The 25,484-nt window shown below is 42.4% G+C and overlaps 1 protein-coding gene across 1 annotated transcript; it reads right to left on the bottom strand.

The window, feature by feature from the left end:
* Positions 1 to 7,561: 7,561 nt before the first annotated feature.
* On the bottom strand, positions 7,562 to 24,752 carry ISX (intestine specific homeobox). The gene is made up of 4 exons (XM_080971826.1): positions 23,391 to 24,752; positions 13,189 to 13,340; positions 10,238 to 10,354; positions 7,562 to 9,305 (listed from the first exon to the last, which is right to left on the bottom strand). The coding sequence occupies exons 1-4, from the start codon at positions 23,575 to 23,577 to the stop codon at positions 9,066 to 9,068; spliced, it is 696 nt and encodes a 231-aa protein (XP_080827952.1). The 5' UTR covers positions 23,578 to 24,752; the 3' UTR covers positions 7,562 to 9,065.
* Between the last annotated feature and the right edge of the window lie 732 nt (positions 24,753 to 25,484).

The following is a 25,484-nucleotide window of genomic DNA, read 5'->3' as shown; positions in this document are numbered from 1 at the left end:
ATTCTCCTAGCCTGTATTTCCATGCTTTACCTTATATTGTGTGATTTAAATCTCTGTTGGGGTTCTCTCACCAAAGAGTACTTTCCCCTTGGATCTTGGCATCAAGAAATTCACTTTCCTATAACTCCTTTTTCCAGAACCAACAGTAGCAAGATCCATGCCTTAACTATGTGCTGCTTGAAGAAATACTCTGAAATTGTGGTTGAGTTCTAAACTCTCCTGCCCCACGTCACAAATATTCACCTCTTTCCTCTCCGCTGTTTTCTCACATCTCCTTTTTTCCTCCCACCTTGCTTTTGGAACTAAAGGAGTGAGCCATAATTGCTAGAATTATCCAAACTCCCTTTTGTGGTGAGGGACAACTCTTTCCATCACATCTTGGAACAGCGCCCAGTCAGAGAATGGGCAATGACTGAAAGCATGAGGTGGACATATTAGATCTTCTTCCCTCCCCTACCCACTTTGTGTACAACTTTGGAACGAAGGATGTTTTGTACAGTCAATGCGTATCTTTACATCCTGCTATTACTGAAGCTGGGGCTTTTAGAACACACCATGCTTTTTCGAGATCTGCATTTAACCACTATTATCAAGCATTTGCCAGCATTATTGTGGATGCTTTACATCCCTATGTGCCTTGATGTAGCTTGTTGATATTTTTTGGTATTGTGGTCCTAACTGTGCTGTCATAGTAATTTATTAGAAGTGGAGCTGTGTTTTGAATGTCTCCCCCTCTTCTTGCATTTATGGCATTTGTGAAAACTGCTGTGGTTTTAGGGCATTTGTAAAATGCTGTGACTTTATGGCTTTGCAGGGAAAGGGCTGTGATTTAAAGGAAAAACAGGCTCAGCAGAATTCATTGGACAGTACTTCTCAGTTATGACATTCATGAAATCTTCTGGACATATTGGAAAAGTTTCTCAGGAGGGAATGGAAATTACAGTGAGTCATACCAGGGACACAGACCATCAGGACTGTCTGGGCAAACCTCATTGAGATGAACTCTGGCACTCTTTGACAGCTCCCATTAATTTCAATTGGGGTTTGCCTGGGATCACTTCTTGGCTGATTGTGCTCCAGATCAGTTCATGGGATGGTTGCCTCCACTAGGGAAGATAAGGGAGAAACTTGATTTTGTTGGTATTTTAATGAGAACCTACCTAATTTGTACATATCAAACAAATACATGGCCCAAAATGCTCTTATGCTGAAGGTGCAGAGCTCTCAATAGTTCTTCTGAAGCCTGTCATGGGTCAGGAGTAAGCTTTGCCTGCTGAACAGCAGCCTGAAAGGGAAAAAGGTGGAGTGACTCCACCGGCAGCTGATCAGCCTGCAACAACACAGAGGAGAAGGCACTGATGAGAACCAGCTGGCTTCAGCCTTCTTAAGCAGAGCTTCTAGCCTCACTCAGATGCTGGAAACAACTCTAGTAGTTCCTGGTCCTACCTTGCTGCTTCCTGCTCCTCTTGACCCATGATCATCGGATTCCCTGACCCCTGGACTGTCTGACCATGTGGATTGCTGTTCACCCAACCCTAGGACTGGACCTGACTTTGGATGCTGACTCTGCCTCCATGTATGTACTCCTCAGAGACTCTTCTAGTTGGCTAGTCTCCCACTGCACTGAGTTCTGCACATTGTTGCTAAGCAATGAGACTACGACAAAGCCTTGTCCTAATCTGCTGCACAACTGACACATCAGCTGTAGGGTATGTGGGTGTGGCTTTACCAAAATGGTCTGGTGGACCAGATGTGGAGGCCTGATGGGCTTAGTCTGGCTCATGGGCTGGAGGCTCCCCAACCCTGCTTTAGAGGGTTTGGGAACCCTCCAGATGTTTTGGATTACCACTCCCATCATACCTGACCATAGGCCACAGGTACCCTTCATCTGTTTTAGCTGCTACAGGTAAAATCCATTGGGACATTATTGTGCACTAGCCCCATTGAAATAGATAGGAATGGTTCAAGAGCATTTATAATGCTTGTGGGCAAATCTTGGGTGACTGGACACATTTCTTCTGCTGTGCTTCCAAGGTTTCCAGTGTTTCAAAGAAGCAGTTCATGCAAGGCCTACCACTGCTCTTCGATCTTTTTAATCAAATTGCAGGAACTTTCTCAGAAGATGGCTTCTTGCTTAGTGAGACCTAGACGGTGCCATCTCTGAACTAGAGCTTACATCCTTAGTATTTCTCCTTTTTTCCACCCTCTGTTTCTGTCACGTGACTGCCTCCACACCCCAATGATGTCACCTCCTGTGGTAATTGGTGCCCACTGAGGCAGGGAGGCCAACAATAGGGGGAGCTAGAGTCCATATAGGTGGAACCACTTATTTTAGTTTCTCCCCCATCTGCCTCCCTGTTGAGTCCTACAAAAGCAACACAGTGAGGCTAAGTTGGAAGAAGCTGACAGGCAGCATCACTGTTTGGACTGGTTGTGGGTTAGAGGACATAATGGAGTTGGTGGGACATTCCCACCCCCTACTGGAAACCATAGGAGGTGAGACTGCTCTTGTGCTTGCATCCTGCTTGTGGTTTCCCCAGAGAAATCTGGTTGGCCACTGTGAGAACAGGATGTTGAACAAGATGGACCATTGGCCTGATCCAGTAGATCTTTGTTCTTAAGTTCTCATGAGTTATTTGCCTTCCTGGACCATCCTCCACTTTGCCACCAAGACACATTTGCATTCGCCTTCCTCCTCTCCTGCATTTGCCATTTGGTTTGGAGTATGTGTGTGTTGACTGTCCCTCCTCACCACACACACAGGGAATAAATGTAACAAAATAAAATCCCCAAACATTTATTCAAGGTGAGTCTTGAGGCTTAACTTCAGCCAAGGAAGCTACAAAGTTCTAGTCTTTCCTCAGGCAAACACTTTGTCTTCTGTTCTGGGTCAAGCGAGCACATAGCACGTGTTGTACCTTACCTGGATTAGTCTCAGCTGGACTTGCTTCTACAGGATTAACTCTGCAAAAGTGAAGTGCAGAAGTCTGCCTTCTGGCAAGGTGATCTTCCTTTAACTCTGCTACAGGGACTCGACAAACTTTGAATGTCTAGGACCCAATACCGATGCTGGCATATTTCTTTTCCTGATCTTGTAAAGATGTCATGTTGACGGAAACATCACTGTTAAAATTGATTTGAGTTGTACCCATTAGTGCCACTGGTACATAAAAGCATAAGACGAACCCTGCTGGATCAAACCAGTGGTCTATCTAGTTCAGCATCCTGTTCTCCTAGTGGCCAACCAGATGCCTGTGGGAAGCCTAGGAGCAGGATTTGAGCGCAACAACACTCCCCTCTCCTGCGATTCCTAGCAACTGATATTCAGGGGCCTCTGCTAATAAGAGAACAGCCTGGTTCTTGGTATGTCAAGGTGCCACTAATGGTACATGTGTGGCCTCAGGGTCACTGATGGGGGGTCACTGAAGGGGAACTGTGTTGCAAAATTGGTGAAGTGCAGATTTCATCAAAGGATGGCTGTGTTTAGATTCTCCCCCATGCCTGCAGCTGGAACAACTGGCAATTGCAGTAGGATCTTCTTTCTGGTAATAAATGGGAGGCTCTGTACAACACCCCCTTCATAATGAACTCGGTGCATCTTTCCTAGCTGGAGGGGAAGGGACTTAAGCAATGTCAGTTGAAGATATTCATTAGTCAACTGGTCCTTCTCTGGCTAATGAAAGGGGCCAATATGTCCCCCCTGGCAGACAATGGGGCAGTCTTCCAGTGGTCTTTTAACCTGGGTTGACCTTCAGTGTTGGTTCCTGGGATGTCTGACAATGACATCATTCTCATTTAGCTATCAAGTGATGGCTATTTTACTCTCTAGAGCAGCCTTTCTCAACCTTGGGTCCCCAGATATTATTGTACTGCAACTCCTATCATCTCTGTCCCTCAACCATTCTGGCTGGGGGTGATGTGGTATGGAGTCCAACAACCTTTGGAGGTCCAGAGCTTCCTGAATTAAGCTAAACAAAGTTTGTAAACTTCCCCCTCCCTAATCTGTTGGCTTTAATACTTGCTGCTAAACCGTTAATTCACTGTTAATTGATTTTAATCTTTGCTCACTGTTGTGTGTAAATCACTCTGAATACTCTTAGTGGAAAAATCCAGAATAAAACCATTTGGGAAACAAAAATACATAATTTCACCACTTAATATCAACCCTTCTGGCTGCTACTTGGGCTCCTGATTCTTCCTTCTGGGCATTACAATGGTGTTGTGCAACATCAAACTCCACATGGTGAATTCAGTGCATCTTCCCTAGTTAGAGAAGATGACCCCCATGGTCCCTTCTAACTCTACAATTCTATGATTCTGTTTGAGCCATGCTGCAACAGAAGACTCTTATCTAATCTGCAAAATTGTTGTTGTTTTAAAAAATAAATAAAGCAAAATAAAAACAAGATGCCCAAAATTAATTCAGCTAAATGTGAAATTTGATCTGGGAAATTCTCCCTCTGGAGCAATCAGCCTGAAGAAGGAGGGGGAAGAGCTCAGCCTGTGATGATGACAAAATTCAATCAGAGTTGAACTGCCATTGATTGCTTTGATCTGGTTTGTGTTTATCTTTTAATTAAGCTGCTCTAATCCGTTTTTTATTTTTTATGTGCCTTTACCATTTCTCTCCCTGCCCATTCTCCAGAGGCAGTTGTTCTGCTGGCATGACAGAAATGGGCATGTTGGAACAATGGGGACCACACTGGTTAGGTATTATGATAAAGTGAGAGCTGCAACAAAAACATTGCAGTGTACCCCCAGTCTCCATGGGGAGTGTCTGCTTATGGTCATGGTCAGGTCTTGTGGGGGTTGGGGGCTAAGGGGAATTTTGTGGGAAATTTGCAGTTAAAACATAACCAGCAAACACAGTGCTTGTTAATGTATGAAGGGGCTAAGACCATAGAGCTGTATTTGCTGAGAGGCAGATTCAGACCATAGAAATGCAATTTGGTAGAGTAGGCTCAGTCAGGTTATGTCTCCTCTTCTCCAGAGAGGGAGGAAGTAAAGCTTTTTCTTCCCGATCACTCCCCCTCCCTCCCTCTTTCTCTCTTCTTTGAACCATGCAGCTGATCAGATGTGTGAGACTGGTGCTCCAAGCCCAGGCTCCATGTTTGAAGATACTATTCTGTGTTTTGTGCTCAGTAAGCCAGCACGAGTCTGACCAAACTGCGGGAGGCAGTGGAAGACAGGAGTGCCTGGCGTGCTCTGGTCCATGGGGTCACGAAGAGTCGGAAATGACTAAACGACTAAACAACAAGAAGAAGAACAACAACAAGCTTTTACCTGAAAGGAACTTTGATGTGGCATTGATTGATGCAGTGAATGAGACCTTGCATTGTGTAAGTAAAGGAATTTAAACTTACTTTATGGTGTAGTCTAGTCACAGAGAGACGATATGGTGAGGAGCAAAAAAGACTTGTTTAATCCCTGTAAAAGGCAACCAGACACTGCTGTAAGGCTGTGTTAATATGCTATGTGGTACTATGTTGCTTCTACCCCAAATCTCCACCCAGGTAGCAAAGTACTCTTGACTCTTGTCCCATGCCTCAGAGGAGTAGGCCAGCTGGGGGGGGGCCTTCCAGGGACTAGCTACTTTGTTTGCGTGAAAACTTTATTCCAACAAGACTTCCACTTCAGGCCTCAGACAAGCTCTGCATGTGGCTGTCTCCATCGTTCCCTAAGACTTGTGCTTCATTTGCAAAGGGACCGTTGCCTAAACTGGAAGGGGATGATTTGAGTTGTAGTCCAATAGCATCTGGGAACTCATGGTTGAAGATCATGTGATCAGCCTGTTTGCTGATCAATAGGATGTGGATATAGTTCTCCATTTGAAAGGAGATTAGGAAACACAGATTTTTATTTTATTTTTTAAATCTGGCAGATGGGCCACAGTTGTCCTGTTAATACAAACAGCAAGAGACATTTGGGTGAGAGGTCAGCAAAGCTGTTGTTGGACCAGAGTGGACAATCAACAGCCAACAAGGAAGCAATTGTTGAAAGTCCCAAACAATGTTTTCTGTACCAGACATAAATAAAGGAACACTCAAAAGATGGAAAAAATGTTTCCTGGAGCGAAAGAGACAGATAAGGGGGCAGGTGTAGGGTTGTTAAATTGCCTTTTCTTATTGTACTGGGAGCCATTAAAAATAGCCAGGCCATTTCAGCTACTGAAAGTTTTTAAGACCTTTGAAGAATGATAAAGCTTTAGGCTTAGGAGGCTGCGAGTAGCAGTGCCTACATTTAATGATTGAATAAACTTGACATTGATGACATGGCAGAGGCACTGGAAACAATGATGAGAAATGAGATGATAGAAGGCTTGGCAAAACAGAGATGAGGCACAGTCACCGAAGATCCCAAGCAGAAGGGCCCTGTCTAATCAACAGGCTTTGATTCTTTTAATAGATCACTGGGGTAGCTGGAAAGACCGCAACACAAACCCACTTAAATTAGCATTCCCGAGGACCGTGCCCAGGGCTTCTAGCCAGCATTTCATTGCCATTGTTGCTATTCCATGGGGGCAGGGAACATTTTCTCCTTGAAATTTTTATGAAAACAAGAACCAGAGCGATAAATTCTTTGCAACTTTTCAGAGGTGGGAATGTTATTAGAGCTGATAAAAAATCTATTTGAGTTTCCCTTTAAAGTGTTTAATCTGAAATCCCCTGAAGATTCAACACTGGACTCATATTTGATCATTTAAATGAAAAGAGCCTGCAGGTTGCTCCACTATTTCCCCCTCTCAGGAAAAAAATGTGTGTGTGTGTGGCGCGTGCGCACACACACACAAAACTATTGAAGAGATGGACTGAAATATGTGGAAAGTCTCTTCCTGCACTTTACATCTGGGAAGGCATCAAGAGGCCTCTCAGTCTTTGGAGACTCTCCTGCATGCTGGGGACACGCAATTCTGAACCACCTCAAATTCTGCAACCAAAATCCTCACATTTTGCATTCAGAATACATGACTGAAATCTGGACAATCTGCATAGATTTCTTTAACCACACTCATTTCATTTATCCCTGTTGCAGAATCTGAGTGCTTTTAAGAGACTGGAAGCTCTTTGTGTGTGTCAGGCATTATTATGTTGCTAGACATAGTCCCAAATCCATGTTCTCATGAATATTTTGCTACAAAAATCAGAAAGAGTATTTTGTAAAATGTGCTTCATGTAATATGAGATAATAAAGTACAGCAATTTTAATCAAAATCTGAGAGGTAGTTAATCTGAGCAGTTAGTTAATATTATTTTTTAAATTATGGTGATCCGTTGCTGAACAACCCTATTGAAGAAGACAACAGTGGTTACCCAAACCTCATTTCTGGTTGTAAAGGGGCGCCCATATCAGTTCAAGCTTCAGGGCCCTGAAAACGTATTCCTATTTCTGTCAATTACATCGAGTGCTTCTTATGCTATTAGCCTGCGGTATTTGTGCCACCTGGGGAACCTCACTTTTGTGTACCTGGCCCGATTGACATGGGGCAGCTTTCTATTTTCCTGTAAAAGCACACAGGAATTCTGGGAGAATTCAAAATCGCTCTGCCTCCAACATGGTTCCTTCTGGTTTTGTTCTTTGGTGGTTCACTGATCCTTAGCACTGGAGAAACCCCAAAAACACAAAAAGCAATTTTCTTGTATAAAGATTTTAATCATTTAAAGACACTCCTTAATGCAACAGGGCAAGACATCCAGTATTTCATCCAATATAATTCTGTCTCCTCCTCCATCTATTAATCTATAAGCCATTATTTCAGGTTCAAAATACAATAAAGCAAATACCCTCATCCCTCACTTCATAGAAATAAGGTTATTCAAAAGCTACCTTGGTGTTTTTATCCCTTCTCTTGAACGTACATTTTACCCCACCAAGCACAACTAACACAAAGTGTGCAAGGCAAAGAATCCAACAGCCTTATCCTTTAGATCAGCCCTTCTCAACCTTGAATCCCCAGATGTTGTTGAACTACAACTCCCATCATCCCTAGCTAGCAAGGCCAGAACTCAGGGATGATTGGAGTTGTAGTCCAACAACATCTGGGGACCCAAGTTTGAGAAACACTGCTTTAGATTGTCCAGTTTGATCAATGGAATAATAGCGCTTTTCCCGAAGAGGGAAGGTGATTCCACACCTCCAGCACTGACCAATAAAATCTCATCATCCCAGGCCACTTTTGCAACAGTGTTATCCATCAGTTTTAGGACTGTGTGAAGCCTCAACTCTCCAACAGAGATTGCAATGCAATATCCATTTGGTATATTAACCCCACACCTAGAAAGTGATATTTTTTTCAAGCAGAGTCCTTCCATGGAGGAAGTGTTGGCTTTCTTCTATAATTGCTTCTCATTTAGGTTAAGCAGCATTCATTCTTCAAGGTCAACGAGAAGCATTTTAGCTTTGTATTAAGCTGAATTCTCCTCCAGCAATTATCGGTATTACATTTGCATCTCTTCATTCCTCTGTGGAGCTCCAGGTGACGCATATGGTTTCTCCCTCTTTCATCCTCGCCGGTGTGAAGTAGGTGAGGCTGAGAGATGGGGAAGGGTTGCAAATCAGCAGTGGACCATTTTTCTTGCATGCAGAACAAGGGTGCCAACTTGTATAAAATATTGGATTGGCCCAGGTAAGCCATACTTAATTGATCACAAGATGTGGCACACACACACACCATATGAATGGCAAAGCCCATCAACTTTGGGGACCCCTGGTCCCCTCAAATATTTTATGGGAGGGGCGAAGGGGCCTCAGCCCCTAGGAGTTGGCTCCTATGGTGCAGAAGGTCCCATCTTCAGTTTCTGGCATCTCCTGACAGGTCTGAGAGGGACTTCTCTTTGAAACCCTGGAGAGCCATTGCCTGTCAGTGTAATACTAAGCTAGGTGTACCTTTGGGTTTGTAAAAGGCAACTCCCTATGTTCTTCTAGCAATCAATTCAAGACCACCTAGCCACTTTTGTGGCCACTTGGGGATCTGAATCCAGCAGGTTTCCCTGGTGTAAGTCCACCGCAACAGGCTAGTTCAATGATGATGCTACAAAGCACAGTAGCTCTTCCTTCCTCATCCTCTTCTATGTGAAATTGCCACCAATATGCCTCCATGCTGGTTTCAAGGACAGAGGTGGGAGGCTGTACTGAGGAAGGTAGTCAAAGAATAGATAAGGCTTTGAGAACATCATTGGATCCGTGCGCAGCAGGGCACAGGGCGTCATGTCTGGTAACCAGGAAGATGAGGAATGCTCTTGGATCGAGAAGTACTGCCATGGGTGGGGGCCTATGTCACAACGGCTGCATGGCACTCGGCAGGGACCCTGTCATAAGACAGATAGAAAGAGAATCTTAGGCGCACTAATGCAGGCTTTTAGCCGGGTGCAATTTATGAGCAACACACGACTTGCCTTATCAATTCCCTTCAGTGTTTAGCAATAAAAAAGCAACAAAGTTTCAGAGAGTACCTCTAAATGGAGTCCTTAAAATATAGTGACAGGCAATCAGTAAGGGAGAAAAGAAATCATTTTGTTCTGGTGATTGCGAGGGTTTGTGTGGGCGGAGGATGGGACAGAAATATTGTTTGCCAACCAAATAACTCTTTCAGGCTGCAGCCCTGTACAGGGGCTCAGTGGGACTTACTTCTGAGTAGACAATAATAGAAATGCGCTGTCAGACAGTTCCAGCCTTTGCAGAACATGTAAATCCAGGGTTTAGAACGTGTGATGGGACAGAACGTGTTGGGATTAGAATAGAAAAAGCAGCTGTGTAGAGATGAAGTTTTGAAGTAATCAAAACCATGGTTTGCAAACACAGCTCAGACTATTGTTTCAGTTTCTGGTTTGTATTAGCCATGGTCTGCAGACATTAAACTCTGAGCTCCATAGAGATGGGGTTGGAGGGTGAAGAAAGGAATGTATTTTTTGAGGTTTGTAGGCCAGAATGGATAACAAGGTCTGAGTTCATGGTATTTTAGTGTTGCTTGCTAAAACATGTGCTAGACTCTTGGATGCCTCTCTGTGCAAGGCTATTACTGTTAAGCCTATTTGTGCTTTTACAAAAACACCCACAATTCTATGCAAAACTATGACAAGTAGTGCCTAACCCAAAACTGTTAATCAGAAACATTTCAGGGTGTTTATTACCTGCTTTTTCAAGGTTCAGTATTTGTTCTTAATTAGTACAATTTATATGTACAAAAAGTCTCAGTTTAACAAGGTCGGTCCTCCCGTTACAGATGGTCATTTATACTCACTACTGTCTCTGCCTTTGGAGCTGGGATAAAATCAACCTCAGTTAGATGCTGAAGACCACAAAAATTGCCAGATCTTTCATGCTTCCTCCACTTTGCCCGCTGATTCTGAAACCAGATCTATGTGTGGGGGAAGAGAAGAAATGAAATCAACCAAAAATATATTAGAAGAAATAAATGTGTCCACAACTGAGAATTGTTTCTGGTAAAATATAAGAACTAAATGGATTTTAATTTGAACACCTGTGGTCGCCATAGTGGCTCTCCCCATTGGAGGTGATATCTGTTAAAAAACTTAACATGAAAAGGGAATGGACAACCTATAAAGAGCTGTTAACTGAAGTTGAAAATCAACCGAAACTGAAAAAAATTGATAATATGATAAAAAACACATATTAATGGACTGGTAACATCACTAAGTGATATATTTAGGAATGATAAAGGTACTGGTTTCAAGGTTCGAAAAAGATCTATTGGAAAACAATAAGAAATTATTATTAAAAATGTATAAACTACTGTTAGAATGGGATACTAAGGATGAAGAAGTCAAATCAGTAATGATACACTGGGCAAAAGATATTGGGTATAACATACAACTTAACCCATGGGAAAAGTTGTGGAAGGAGGATTTATAATTCACGGCTTGTACGCTGAAATAATACAATATGAAAATGATATACTGTTGGTTTTTGACTCCTATAAGATTAGCAAAAATGTATAAAAAAACACTTCCAACTTATGCTGGGAGGAGTAAGGGAAAAGAAGGCACATTCTATCACATGTGGTGGACATGCAGAATAGCAAAAGAATTCTGGGAAATGATATATAATGAATTGGGAAAAAATGTTTAAGACAACCTTTGTCAAAAAACAAAACAAAACAAAACCAGAAGCTTTCTTATTGGGAATAATAGGAGATGAAATACCAAAGGACTTGAAAAGACTGTTTATGTATGCGATGACAGCCACAAGAATGCTTTTCGCCCAGAAATGGAAGGAAGAGAAAGTCCCAACCAAAGAAGAATGGATAATCAAGATGATGGACTATGCTGAAATGGCAAAAATGACTGTGAAGATCAGACACCAAGATGATAAGAAATTCAGCAAAGAGTGTGAATAATTTATAGAGTACCTTAAAGATCACTGTAGATATTTAAAAACGTTAGCAGGATTGTTATAACACTTATAATGTAATAAGACTAAAGTTAAAAATGGATACAAAATGGATCTGAAAAATATAATTAGATGCAATAGACAGACCAGAACAGATAAATATTGGAAATGGGGGGGGGGGGGTAAGCCCAGGGATTCAAGTAATCTCAGATGCACAAAAATTGTAAATGATTTAAATGTATAGGAAAATTGTTAAAAAACAAAAAGCAAAATATTTTAAAAAGAAAGAAATTAATTTGAACACCTGTGGAATTACAAATGGTGAAGACTACCAGAAGGACTAGTGAGGAACCCAAATTTAGGTGGATTTGTAGCTGGTTGATTGACTAGCTGAGATTTCTGCATTGTAGGTGGTTGGGGTAGATTATCTTCGAGGTCCCTTCCAACTCTACAATTCATTGATTCTATGATTCTGTGACATCTTATGAAAATTCAACCCTGCAAATTCACTGAGACCAAGATGCAAATGACATTTTTTGAGGTTTCATTCTTTTGATTGGCAATGAGCTGAGAATAAGTGTACACTTCTTGACAATGAATATATGCAAATGATATTCATATCTGAAGGCTCTCTATCCACCCCCACACTATGAAACACTAGTGTAGGGGGGGGGGAAGCCTTGCCTGTGAAATGGCTCTTAGATATGATCACTTAAACAAGACGGAGAGATGTGTCTTCTCATCTAATCTAAGAATTTAAATTCAAAAACAAGTTTTGCTCTTGCTTTGCTGGGGGCTGCTTTGAAGAACTGCCTCAGGAAAATTGGGTTTGGAGTAAGCAATGAACTGTTTGCTGATTTTTACGAGCCATTCTGATAGTGAGCCAAGGTGGGTTTGTTTATCTCCACCTGAAAGTGGGACATGCTGGGGCTACTCTGGTCAGAACATTACCTTTTATCAAGCACATGGCTTTGCAACTGAATACAAGCTCAAATATAATGAATTCAGCTACAAATGCAGGGCACTGGAGATTGCTTACTGGGAAATCATTTTTAAAAGTTATTTCTCAATAAAACTCACATGGTGATGAAAACAGGGCTTTGCCACTAAAAAGAAGAATCACGACACAAACGTTTATGGTGAGCAGCTTATAGTCATTAAAATATAACAATCTAGTGTTTCTCAAAGTGAGCAGTACCACCCACTGGAGGGTGCTAGGATTATCTTGGGGGGCACTAAGAGGCAAGGGGGGGATGTTGCTGGAGGTGTCAATTGATTTTCAAACTTTGAAAAGCTGGTATCACTGGCTCATCCATTTTGTTGAATTACTTATATAGCTTTGATTGGATTTTGAATAAATATGCAATGAATAGTTACTGTTTTGAATTTTATGGTGTTATTACCTTCCTTAGTGGGCCATGCAAACCACTTTTCTGAATAATGCTTTTTATAGGGGACACTGAGGGTGAATTGATGGAACCAAGGAGGTGGGGTGGGAGCCACTAATTTAGAGCAGTGTTTCCCAACCTTGGGTTTACAGCTGTTTTTGGACTACAATTCCCATCACCTCTGGCTAGGAAGACCAGTGGTCAGGGATGATGGGAATTGTGGTCCAAAAGCTGCCTGAGACCAAAGGTTGGGGAACACTGATTTAGAGGATCTGTGAACCAACCTAATTAAAACAGATTGCCCATTCCAATACATCCAGGCACGTGGATTGTAATGAATGGGAGGATTCCATCCTACCCATTTTCTGAGCATATTTACAGCCACAGACTTTAGTTTGCTTCAGGCAGCAAAATGTATTGGACTGACCCTACATCAGAGGGACAAATAATTTACCTGGATCCTGGCTTCTGGAAGATTGATCTTTGCTGCTAGCTGGTTGCGGATGTTAACATCTGGGTAGTGTGTAATGTGGAAGATCCTCTCTAGCTCTTGAAGCTGCTCCGCTGTGAATGTTGTCCTGATCCTTCGTTTCCCCTTCTTTTCATCTGTACAAACAGAGGAATAGGTATTTTAGGGGATTATCTTTATAAGACAGGGAAGTGTTTGAAGCTGATCTAGGGGGCAGTGGCGGAGGAAGCCACTCGGGTGCCTGGGGTGGCGCAAGCCGCCCATAGGTGCAGGGCACACCGCGGAGCCTTCAGAGTTTGCCTGCCGCTTCCCATTCAGTCACCCAGCTGAGGGGGAGGCAGCTGGTGGACCATTTGGGCAGCGCAGAGCCTGTGCGCACCCAAGCCGCTGCATCTCTGCCAGGAGAGATGCATGGCTCAGGCATTTTGTCAACCTCGTCAGTGGTGACACCCAGGGTGGCCTGCACCTACCGCACCCCCCTTCCTTTGCTCCTGCTAGGGGGGCAACCTGCTCCGGAAAAGCAACAAACCACTGAATTCTGATTAAGGGGAAAAAAGAGTATGGTTGGTTTCTTTTTTGAGAGGAGTGGGATTTATCCAATTATGGCCCCAAATAAAAAGTATAGATAGGACCCATCTCCCCATCTTACAGTTGTCCAGCACAAAAGACCCAGGATCTATCTTCCTATAATTTGGCAAACTTTACACATCCTTGAGGGGCTACTGTGCCTACAAATTTTAACCCTTTCTGTCAAAAGGATATTGATTTTCCAATAGTGGAGGGGTGGGGGACAAAGAAGACTCAGACCCCCGAACTGAACTAGTCAGCCTCTGAATTGATGCAGGGGCCTGAGTCTTCTTAAGCTTAGAGATGTTTATTACACACTTGAAAAGCTGCTCCCAAGCAAAACTAGGCTGATTTACACATGATCAAATCAAGCCAAGTCTTGTGACTATTACAAAATTCTACCAAGCACATCTCATTGTTGTTGTTTTTTGAAAGATCAAACACATACGAATCTCACTCCCTTCCAAGTAATTCATGTGTCACAACAAATCACAACAGGCTACTGAGGATGGCTAGGCTGAGATATAAAGCCTTGTTTGCAAGTGCTATATGTGAAGGCTTGATCAGGACCAAGTCTACATTCCTGTCCATATTGCCCTTTCCACCAACCCTGCCCCTAACCAAGTGGGCACTGAGTATAGATGCCTGCAAAGTGGCATCTAATAATGAGCAGTTGCTCACATGTAGGTGGTCAGTCACAGTCTCAACCACATATTAGGCACACTTTTATCACCTATTATGTTTAGCCTCAGTCACCTTATTACTAAACAACACAATCTTATAGCTGTAGCGTTACAGCAAGTAGCAGGATGCACATGGTTGGTGGGGGTAACGCTGAAGGGATGATATTCTGAGACGACAATCTTACAAGCTCAGTTTTCAGTGTGGCTGCAAGTTAGGCAGAAATATAAGCATCCATCATAATGAATACTGTCATCACAGGCTCATCTCAGAAGGAAGGGTCAGATTGATTGAATGAATGAAGCTTATGTACCAGAAAGTTCCGTCTCAAACCCTTGGACCTTTAAGTAGCGTATCAAAATACAGCTCATTAGATGCATCTCTTGAAGTTGCCTCAAGGAGGAAGTGCCAGTCACACTAAGTCTTGCGGACACTATGAGGGCAATGATCAGAGATAAGCAAACATTTCCTTGGATGTGCATTAAAGACAGGAGTCCTGTAAGCGCCAGTCTTGTTGAAACAAGTTGTTTCAGAAGAAAGTTCTGTTCAGTTTTTAACAAAAATCTATATGGGCTAGAAACTATAGGGGTCAAGAATGTTTTGCCACTTGAGGCAAAGCAGAAAATAGCACTCTCGCCTGCTCCTCTGCCCGCACCACTGCTGCCTGAGGTGACTGGAGGCAGCCCAGGAAGGCCAGGACATGCTGGAGGTGGTGGGAGACAAGTGAAGGAGGTGGTGACTGGTATGCTGCTGCCCCCTAGATCTGTCACCCCTCCCAGCTGTCCCTAACCTGAGGCATTCATCCTGATTTGCCTGTATGGTGTTTATAGGTTTCCCCATCAACCAGTCATTTACCCTACATTTTTTAAAATCTGCTAACCCACCACTTTCCTAATCACAAAAGTATTTTTTTATAAAGTAGATATGTTTCACCAGAGTGCTTTAATCTACTTCAGTTGCACAAACCTACATTTTCAGCATTTTCCACAGAATACTGACAGTGGCCATTGTCTGGAGAACAGATTGTCCCTTGAGAGTACAGATGTTCGCCGCCTTGGTGTCCCACTGCAGATGCCTCTAAAGAACACTTTTGTTGATATTAAGGTAATGTAGGTCTTGCTGCTTCCTGCACTTGGTGTGACAAGCTGTTTACTGATTCGTTGCATATAGACAACAACACACAGAGTTTTTGAGTGCCAGTCCTGTTGAGAGCATTTTTTTTCAAAGCTGGAACTCATCAAATTAAAAGAATAAAATAACCTGAGGTTAGCTGTGGACCAACAGAGTCTGAGTAGACTGGCTTTGATTTCAGCTCCAAATGAAATTGCTGCTGATATAGTTACAGTCAGCTAATCAAGAACTCGCCAGTAGGAAAGTGAGATGGTGCATTTTTGATTAAACTTAATAATTCTGTTTATGTTTCAGAGAGAGAGAGAGGGAGAGAGATTTGGGTGTGGGGAGAGGAAGGGGAAGAAAGAAGTGGCACGTCAATGTTAGCATTCACCCCCACAAGGTGAAATTTTCTCTGACTGCAGCTCCGAATATTTGTAAGTGCCTTTGGGATTTCAACTTTGGAGATCCCACAGCAAACAACAGCGCTCAAAATTACAGTCTAATAAAGAATGTGGGAGGAGGATATAAGGCTAGAGAATGTTGAGCGTAACGCCAGATTTACAAATTTGGCTCCAGAATCCCTGGGGAAATAAGACACCATTTCTTTTTTGAAATGTTTCCATATGCAAAAGCTTGGGATGTTCAAATGCATTTTTAAAAAGCTGCAGGGAAGTCATTCAGAATAAAAGCTTAAGTGGTTTAGGAGTGCAGTTCCTTTTTCTGAATGTAGATCCTGAAACCTCTAGCAAAAGTCCCCATGCTTTCATGGAACAAAGAGCAACCTTAGCATGCTGTAGTATTTCAAATAGGCTCATCAGTTCCACACAGATCTTCGGCTGCAGACAGACTGGTATGAAACAAAGTGGTCCCTAAGGTATTTCAGGGTATTTCAGGCCTAGAGACCTCCAGGTCTCTTGGGACTCTCTCCAGGTCACAATCCTCACTGGTCCTGCTCCATGTCCCCCTCAATTGCTGTTGCTCATTTGCAATGTGTCCTTGAACTGTAATGATGCCTCTTGCCTGCCTAGATAGATGCATGTGTGCAAACCTCTGACTTTTGCATGGCTAGAATATAGTCCTGTATAGAGGGAAAAGTAACACCCATTTATCTGCTGTCTTTTATCACTGGCCCTCTCTACCACAGGAAGTCTACCATGGCCCTTGGCTTAGAAAAAGGTCCCCCACTTCTGCCCTGCTATGAGTTATATATCTATATATTGTGCTGGTAATGATGATGTTGCTGATGTTGAGGCCAGTTTTAGTGCTGTCAGCGATGGTGAAGATGACATCAGCTTTGCTTCTTCAGAAAGGTGATCCAAATCACAGCCACTGGTGTCTGAATGGTGTGGCAAGGCTTTTTAAAGTGTTGGCCCTTCCATGAAAGTACCGGTCAGCCAGTTCATTAAAAATATAAAAAAAGGATGTAACCATGCTGTGCTTCAGTGAAGCAAACCAAATTTGCTTGTATACATAAGGAGATATGTCTGCTTTGGGGCTTCTCCTCCAAGCTAAAGAGCTTGCTTTCCAATTTAAGAAAGCATGTGGAGAGACGACGAGGCGGGAGTATGGTGCTGTGGCTAATTTTTTTTTTTATTAAAGGAGCTTCTCACCCCTTATTAAAAGGGACTAGTGTAGTCAGGGAGAATGGTTCTAATTGGGTACATACAAATTGCTCAGGGTACAGCCTTCTGCTACTGAAGCATAGCATTTAGCATCCTGCTGCTATCTGTTGAGGCATTGCAGAAATAGAGCAGCAGGATGCTGGGACGTTTAAAGGCTCCATTTCATTTCTTTCAGCCCAAAACTTTCAGACAAAAAGCTGCCTTTACCCAGACACCAATCATAGATTGCTTAATTATTGGAGAGGAGGGCTGGAACAGAGAGTAAGCAGAAGGCCCCAGGCACTAAGAGCAGAGAATCATTCAACAAAAACAAATGAAAACAAAAAAAAACATGAGAAGTGGGAATGGATAGTGAGAAGGACTGGGAGCTCTCTGTCTCTTTCTCCCTCCCTTCCCCAACTCCTCCCTTCCTCATGCAAAGCTATGAAATGCTCACCAATGTTTTGTGAAGGTCTCTGTTCAGTGTGCTGAAACCAAATGCAGTGTGGAAGAAGATACCTTTGGAGGCCAAACACACCTTGAATTCACTGCCAGCAAGGATGTGCTGGGAACTGGTATGGTTGGAATGGATTTGCTTCTGGCAAATTTACAGCAACTCTCATCCTGGAAAGGGGCATTTGTAGAGAAGCTTCTGAGCTTCCCAGTATTTAATAGTTTTGCGTCCTGCCTCCTGCTCCAGACATGACATCAGAGGCCGTTACTTGAGAGGAAGAGAAGTACGCTATAGTTGCAACAGCAGCAAGAAAAGCTAATTCTGTCCCAGAGCGCCTACAAACAGGACGGAGGAGTTAACCAAGCTAGGAACACGACCAGAATTCCAAAGTCCAAGGTTAGGCTAAGAAGTTCAAAACTATATGAGAGCAGTGAAGTTGTCCCAACCAGTTTTCAGGCCAACCCAGCAAGCTTTATGGCGACACAAGGGAAAGGAATAGCAAGTTCCTCGCAACTTCCCCTCTCCTTTGGAGCAGTGTTGTGCACTGGGCCAAGTGGGAGAGGGCAATTGAATGGCCAGGGATGAAAGTGACAAAGACTAATCCTACTTGGGGATCTCCGCCCTGAACAAGGGCATCTTGCCCAAGGACTGCACCAAACTTGGGAGCTGTCCCTGGCTCTCCTGAGGATGCAAATATAGACTTAGAATTCAGGTCCATTTCACACATCAGATTGCAAAAAAATTGCATTTCTTTTAAAAATGCAGATTGTTGTGGAAATGGGACAAGCATCAGTGAAGACAGGTGGCATCGGATGGAAATAGACTAATTCAACCTTCCCTAGTTGTTAGGGAGCAAGATTGGGAAAATGATATTGCTCTCATGCCCTGTTGGGGGCTTTTGGCTGTTGTAAGAAACAGAGGGTTGGACTAGGTGAGTCTGATCATGCAAGGCCCTTCTTGCATTTAACTAACAGCCTTGTACCTTGTGCTTGGGAATTCTAAGAAACCAAACAATCAGTGCAGTGCTGAAATTTGTGGTTACTATCAGTACAGTTATGAGAGGTTCATTCCACCATATTGATTCAAGATGGCACCCAACTATATCCAAACATAGAAGAAAACCTGTTCCTTGATCTCAGCAAATGATATGCAAAATTTGGTTAAAATCAGTGCAGTTTTGAAAAGCCGAGTCTGCTGTCTTGATCAAAATGGCACCCAACATAAACCTGCTCTTTGATCTCAGATGAAAGTCTGCTCCTTGATCTCAGAAACCATCACGCAAAATTTGGTTATCCATAGTGAACAGAAATAGCTCATACAGAGCTTGCCCAGGGCAGAAGTCTTGTGAGACTAAAGTTATAAACTAACAGAAAAAGCAGCTGGTCCCTGACAGGGGGCCCCTGGTCAGCTTAGCCCACTGAGGCCTGGGGCTCAGTGTGCCCAGCGGCTCCACACCCTCTGTACAGACCTTTCCAAAATATACAGCAGATGATACTTGTGTTTTTGAAACAGAACTATAGAATGAAGTTGGATTTATTATAGGTTTCTCTGTCAGACCATTTACAAGCTACCTGTTGCTATCTGTTGTTACTTGTACCTACAAAGCTCTACACATCAATCAGAGGCTCTTGCCTTTTTCAGATCTCTGTCTCAATCAGGTTTCCTGCTCCCTTTCCATTCCTGCAGTGTAATTTTGTCATTACTTCAGTATACCTGGCCTCTGCTCCTTACTGATATAAGATAAAACTCTTGTTAAAACAACAGATAAAAGGCATGCCCTCAATTCTTAGCCAAGAAATAATAAAAACACACACACCAAGAAATCAAATCCTTGGGCTGCAATGATGAGTTCTTAGATCAGTTTGGGAAAAGACCAATAAAACCACAAAAGATGTTAGAGAGGAAATGGTCAACAATGTTATTCATTTATAAAACAGTCCCATAACCCAGTGTCTATTAGCAGAAGCCCTACAGCTGTGATCATAACTTTACCGAACAGCCTTATCAAATGTGACCTGCATATGTGAAATCCCAGGAGATGCAGGAGAAGGTATTTCTTCTCCTAACTCGCACCTTTATGCCAAGTGACTTCTCTCTGCTTATGGCACATTGGTTGGATTATATAGGCTGATCTGAGGGGAACTGGAGAGTCAGAGAAAATGTAAGAAGAGTCCTGCTGCATCAGGCCAAGGCTGCATCTAGACAATTGTCCTGTTTTCACAGTGGACAACCAGAACCTTATGGAAAGCCTACAAACAGGACTTGAGTACAGTCTAACTCAGTGGTAAGGTATTGGATAGGAGTCCGAGAGCCAAGCTAATCATTACAGTAAGTTACGGTTTTTTAATTTTATTTAATGTGCACTTTAAAAAATGCAAATAGCAGCCACGGCTTCAGATTGCAGTTAGGTCTAGGGTGGCAAGGGCTGGGGAGGAATGTTGAATAGCAGCCATGTTAGGCATGTTGGGAGATAAAGCCGAACTCTCTCCCTCCTTGCTGTGGTCCTGAAGAAAATCACCCACCTCCTGCGAATCTCTCATTTTATCCAAATATAATACATCTCACCATAGTGGGGAAAACACCAGGTGACCAATGTGTGCCTGCTCAGTCTGCTGACCAGGTGTTGTTAACTGCGGATGGGTAACTTCAAAGTTCCTTTTTATGATTTCTTTAAATCAGACTTGAACTGGACAACCCCTCAACAGAGGACACCTTCGAAAATAGAGGACTGTCCTCTGAAAAGTAGGTTGCATGACCACTTTGCAGTGGTACAGCATGTTTTACATGGAAAAAGCTCCAGGTTCAATCCCTGGTATCTCCAGGCAGGACAGACTCATGTCTCAGTTTCCTGAAGACAATTCTGAGCTAGATAGACCAAGGGTCTAACTTGGTACAAGACAGCTCCATACCCCAGTTCCAGCTTCTCATCAGATTGGAACTAGTGTAAACGGTTTGTGTCTTGCTAGTGATAGATATTTTGAGCACTGCCCTGCCTTGAGATAGTTTCCCTCAGGATGGAAATTCTGTAGATTCTGAACTACCCAGTAACACTGCCACATTCTCAAACTGAGGAAATAAGCCTAGAACCCCTACTTCCATGTGATGATAGGCCTGATGGACTTGAACAGGAGGCCTGCTAGACAAAAGGAAGAAGCGGTGACCCTAAATCGGCCTTCTCCAACCTGGTGACCTCCAGATGTTTTCAGCTACAACTCCCATCATCCCCAGTCAGCACTGTCCTAAGAAATCAGGGGTAAAAATGTACTCCGAAAAGCTCTTGCAATGGGTCCTAGTTTTCCATCTGACCCTTCTGACTGACAATACTAAGATGCCAGTCTCTTCAGCTCCTTTCTAGTCCCATATTTGCATAAGCTTTTAAAACATGAGTAGGAAAATGTTAACTTTCTCTGCACCCTTTAGAATATTCTCTTTGAGGAAAAGGGAAAGTGGAGCAGGTGAAACACAGAATGTTGGGCGGGGGGAGGTCTTTGGAGCCAGGATGACATTTTACTTTGGTAAATGTAGCATTTGACTTCCAGAAATTGTGACATTTTAGCCTGGCGCAGGCTGAGAGAAATGTTACTAATCGGGAGAGAAATGGCTTTGAGGTTTGTTTCAAATTGCCTTGGCTTCAGCCTTTGCAGCAAGATGTAAGATAGGATGGTTGAATTCACTTCTGGAAGCCTTAGTTCAAAGTAATGACTGAAAAGTCAGACTGAAAGCCAGATGCAAATTTGGGAGCCTAGGAAAAAAAAGTTACAATAGATCTTTTGTTACTGGAGTACTATTTGAAGAAGATTTCTGCTTCATACAACTCTGCTGAAACTGCTCTCAGGCCATTAGCTGCAAAGGTGATGGTGGAAAGGAAATATACCAGTTAGCCCTGTCTATGGAAGCGACGACTCCACATGTGGGAGAAGGCCCGGGCTTGACTGAATGAGATTTCCCCCTAATGCATTTTTGGACAGTTATTATTATATTTATTAAATTTGTATACTGCCCTAAACCCGCAGGTCTCAGGGCGGTTCACAGGGGGAATTCAATTCAGTCTGCATTTGAAGCCAAATCTATCAATTTCATACTTTCTGAAACAATTTGGGAAGCGAAATATAGCCATCATTTGAAATTCATGCTTATCCGAATTCTGCAATGTAGTTTTCCAACCTATTGGTCAACCAATGTTTACAAAAATGCTTATATTAGGAAAAAGTGCATAAAAATGAACACAGCACTGAAAAGAATGTACAAAGTGAATTACATGAGAAAAAGTCACACTAAAATTCCGATAATGTTCATGAGGATTTTATAATAAAAAAAAACACCAGAAATTGCTGCAGAAATGTGGAAAGCTGAAGTTAATATTAGACAAATGAGAAATTTAGAGAATGGAACTTGACAGCTCATTCCATCCCTACTTGGAAGTGTAGGAAATCCCTGATCTGCCTTAAGGCACCTTGTTAACTGCGTGATCTGACTTGGAAGCACACTAACTTTCCCTGAATCAATCTGATTCACTTCATAATTTGGGCTGCATGGAGTCAGCGAACACCCTTAATAAATGGTGGGAAATCGCAATTGTTGGTGGGTCTCCACCACAGTGGTGGACCTTGGGGTCTCAAATTTCAATGGCGCCCTATGCAATGCCAAAATTTTGTGCCCCCTGCCTCTCTCTCTTCATTATAAATAATAGTTGTGGTGTCTCCTGAGGCATCTCCGAGGCTCTGCACTCCGTGGATCCCAACTGGTTGCATGCCCCTAAATCTGTTTCTGTCTGCTACATGCATAAACTGCGTAAAACAGATATTTCCTTTTGCTATAGGATATCATGTACGTGTTTTGTGCATGCCCTTTTTCTCAACACGGAAGTAAGTTTTTTTGCAGCAAAATCATCTCGTTTGGAAAAAACAGCTCTAGATTAATCTGGTCATAGATCATAGAAGGATTTGATGTTTAATGTTTTATTATGTTTTTATATATGTTGGAAGCCACCCAGAAGTAAACATTCACAACACTAGAAATCACCTCAGGTCTTCCAATCTTAGTTGCTAATTGCAGTGTTTTCACACTGCACAGCCCTTCCTAAAGAATTAGCAGTTGCTTGTCTTTGTGTATGTTAGCACAGGGCCTTTTCACTTCCAAGCATCACGTCTTTTTGAAATCTCAGGCTGACAGTTTTGCAATTTTCATATGGAACAAAGTGGCTTGAAATTTCAAATTTCAATTCATTTCATAGTGTCGGGATGTAATGTCAGGACACCCCTCCCCCGCTCCATTCTTTCCCGTTTCACCTGCACCTGTACATATATTGTAGGGTTGCCAGATCAAATATTTAACAAAAAGACCAAAATTTTGGCTTCGTTGTATGAAGTTTGTCAAAGTTCTCACGTAGAAGGGATGTCATCAATGCATTTTCATGTTGGGAAAAGCTGCACCTGTTGAACCTCTGCCAAGCGCACTTCTGTTAAAGGTGCAACATCTCAGCAGCCCTAGCCAGGCCAACTTATTGCAGCGTTTTGCCGACTGGAGAACACATTTGAATTCCACCCCTCCATCATCTTGCCCAAAGGGTTATACGTTGGTATCATAAATAAAGTAATTCTGAATGTGAAGATATTAAGCATGATGATATTAAGTCATGAAATAAATTGTGGCTGGTGGCTGTCTTAAGCAATCAAACTTTGGAGTCATGCAAGGGCATAAGAGGATCAAGGGCATAAGAGGATCAAGGCTCATATAAGTTTCATAAACTAGAAGCAGCGGTACTTACTTACCCTTAGCCGTTTCTGAAATTGGCTCTGTTCTGAGGATTTGAGCATCCTCAGCGTGGTTATTGCAGATCGTCGTCGTGCGTAAGCAGACCTCCCTGGATTTTCTTTTTAAGATCTCTTCAATAGAAAAATGTAGGATGGGCCTCTCCCCGTTATCACGTTCCTTTGAGTCACTCATCTTTTTTTCCATTATGAAGGTGGAAACGCAGAGTCAAATTTATATATGATGATATGGAGAATATACTGTGTATACCACACTCTTGCTGTTGTTCATTTTATGCAAGGAAAAGGCAAATAAATGTTGATTTCTCTCTCCTTGCTGACACCTACTCAGACTAATTCAAAAAATGGGAGGAGGAATGAAGCCCACTTTCTCTTTTGGATCCCTGAAATCTGCTACAATATTTAGAAAAAAAACTGAGTCAGAAGTAACAGCATGACAACCAAATAGAAGCAGTGTGTGCAGCCCCACCCCTATCAAAACAACACCCCCACATTTAAATTTCTAAGCCTCTTCATACATCCACTCTCATTGTAATCCCAAGAGGAGGAGTGTTCTTCTTAACAGTTCCAAGATCTTGCTAGAAAGACCCACTGAAGAGAAGCTTAATGTAAGAAAGAATTTAGAAATGATTACTTTCCTTTTTATTCTTTCCAAAGAGATCAACAAACAAGAACCAGCACGTTCTTCTTCGACCAATAGGCGGTATGGCACTTGAAAAAGCAATTGGAGTAAATATAATTTTCTTCAAGGTTATTTGGGAAGTCTTTGAAAGTCTTGAGCATAAATAAACAAGCTTCTCGGGACCTTCATACTACTTATCCTTTCTGAAATGATTTGGGAATTTTATCTTCTGTCAAGTTTTACAACTGGCAAAAAGTCCCAAAACTGCTGCTTTGCAAAAAGCTTTTGCCAAAATGGCAATAACGAAAAATAAATATATAAAAAGATTCCTAGAATGCCTGAGCAAATGGAAGAGTCATTTCCCCTGCTGTTAATACTTCGACAGATCTTGCTTGAAAAACATCCCAAAGGTTAGAGAATCCTCTCTGTGTAAGCTCCATGAGGAAGAACTTCAGAGGCTCATCTTCCTCTCCCACTCCTTTGGATTTCTCTTGTTGTTTTTAACATATTTAAATGAAGTTTTGTACATTCCGCTAAGATTCCCCTCCCCACCTATGAAAGTCAACTCCCTTTTCGGTTGGCTCTTCCCTTTGGTTCCTTTCATTATCTTTATCCCACAATTGTACTGACAGACCATTCTTACTTGTCCAATTACCTGATATCCCATCATATGATTCTTTGTATAGCTTAGGCTGAAATTACTGTGTAACCAAGGTGGCAATAAAACTCACCTGACAAGATGAAAGACTTCTGGCTTTTCCCAAGGGCTGGTAAAGTTAGCTGCCCAGGGACAGTAATTATGGTGGAACAGCAGCATGTCAGGCAGAATAAAATGTGTATATTCAATTAATCTAACATCACCATCCCATGCTTTGGGTGGATTTTATTCATAGAGAAGTATGCACAGGTTTTTACCCTGACAATGAATGCAGTCCTGTGCATGTGTATTTATAAGTAAACTGCATTCATTCCAACGAGGCTTAGTCCTGACCTGAATAAGTGGGCATAAGATTTCAGCCTGAATGTACTAATCAAAGTTCTATTCTACAAAGCAAGATAGGCTATTGACTATCTTTCAGACTGATAACTAAAGTAGCACCAATCCTTTATCAGTTCTTTGCAGATAACTTCATTTGGAATTTTATGTTTTAACTAATCTTATAAGCCTCCTCACATAATAGCATAATCTTATGCATGTTTACCCAGAAATAAGTACCTCTGAATTCAATGAGGGCTCCTTACGAGTAAGCGTCTATAGTATTGCAGCCTGAGAGCACAATGAATCACCATCATCATCCAAGAAGAGGCAATTTAGGTCAAAAGGCAGGATTTAAATAGTGATAATAAAGCCAGGCAGACCCAAGAATTCGCAGAAGTCCCATTTTGTTGAGGTCCTGTTTTATTGCGTATTGCAGTTAATCTGATTCTGTTTATATTGGAACAACTCTGCTGTCAAGGTATTTTACAGACCC

This window comes from Podarcis pityusensis, assembly GCF_964106645.2.
Source record: "Podarcis pityusensis genome assembly, chromosome: 10".
Lineage (NCBI taxonomy): Eukaryota > Metazoa > Chordata > Lepidosauria > Squamata > Lacertidae > Podarcis > Podarcis pityusensis.
Note: the sequence above shows the minus strand (reverse complement) of the source record. Positions and strands in the feature narration are given on the sequence as shown.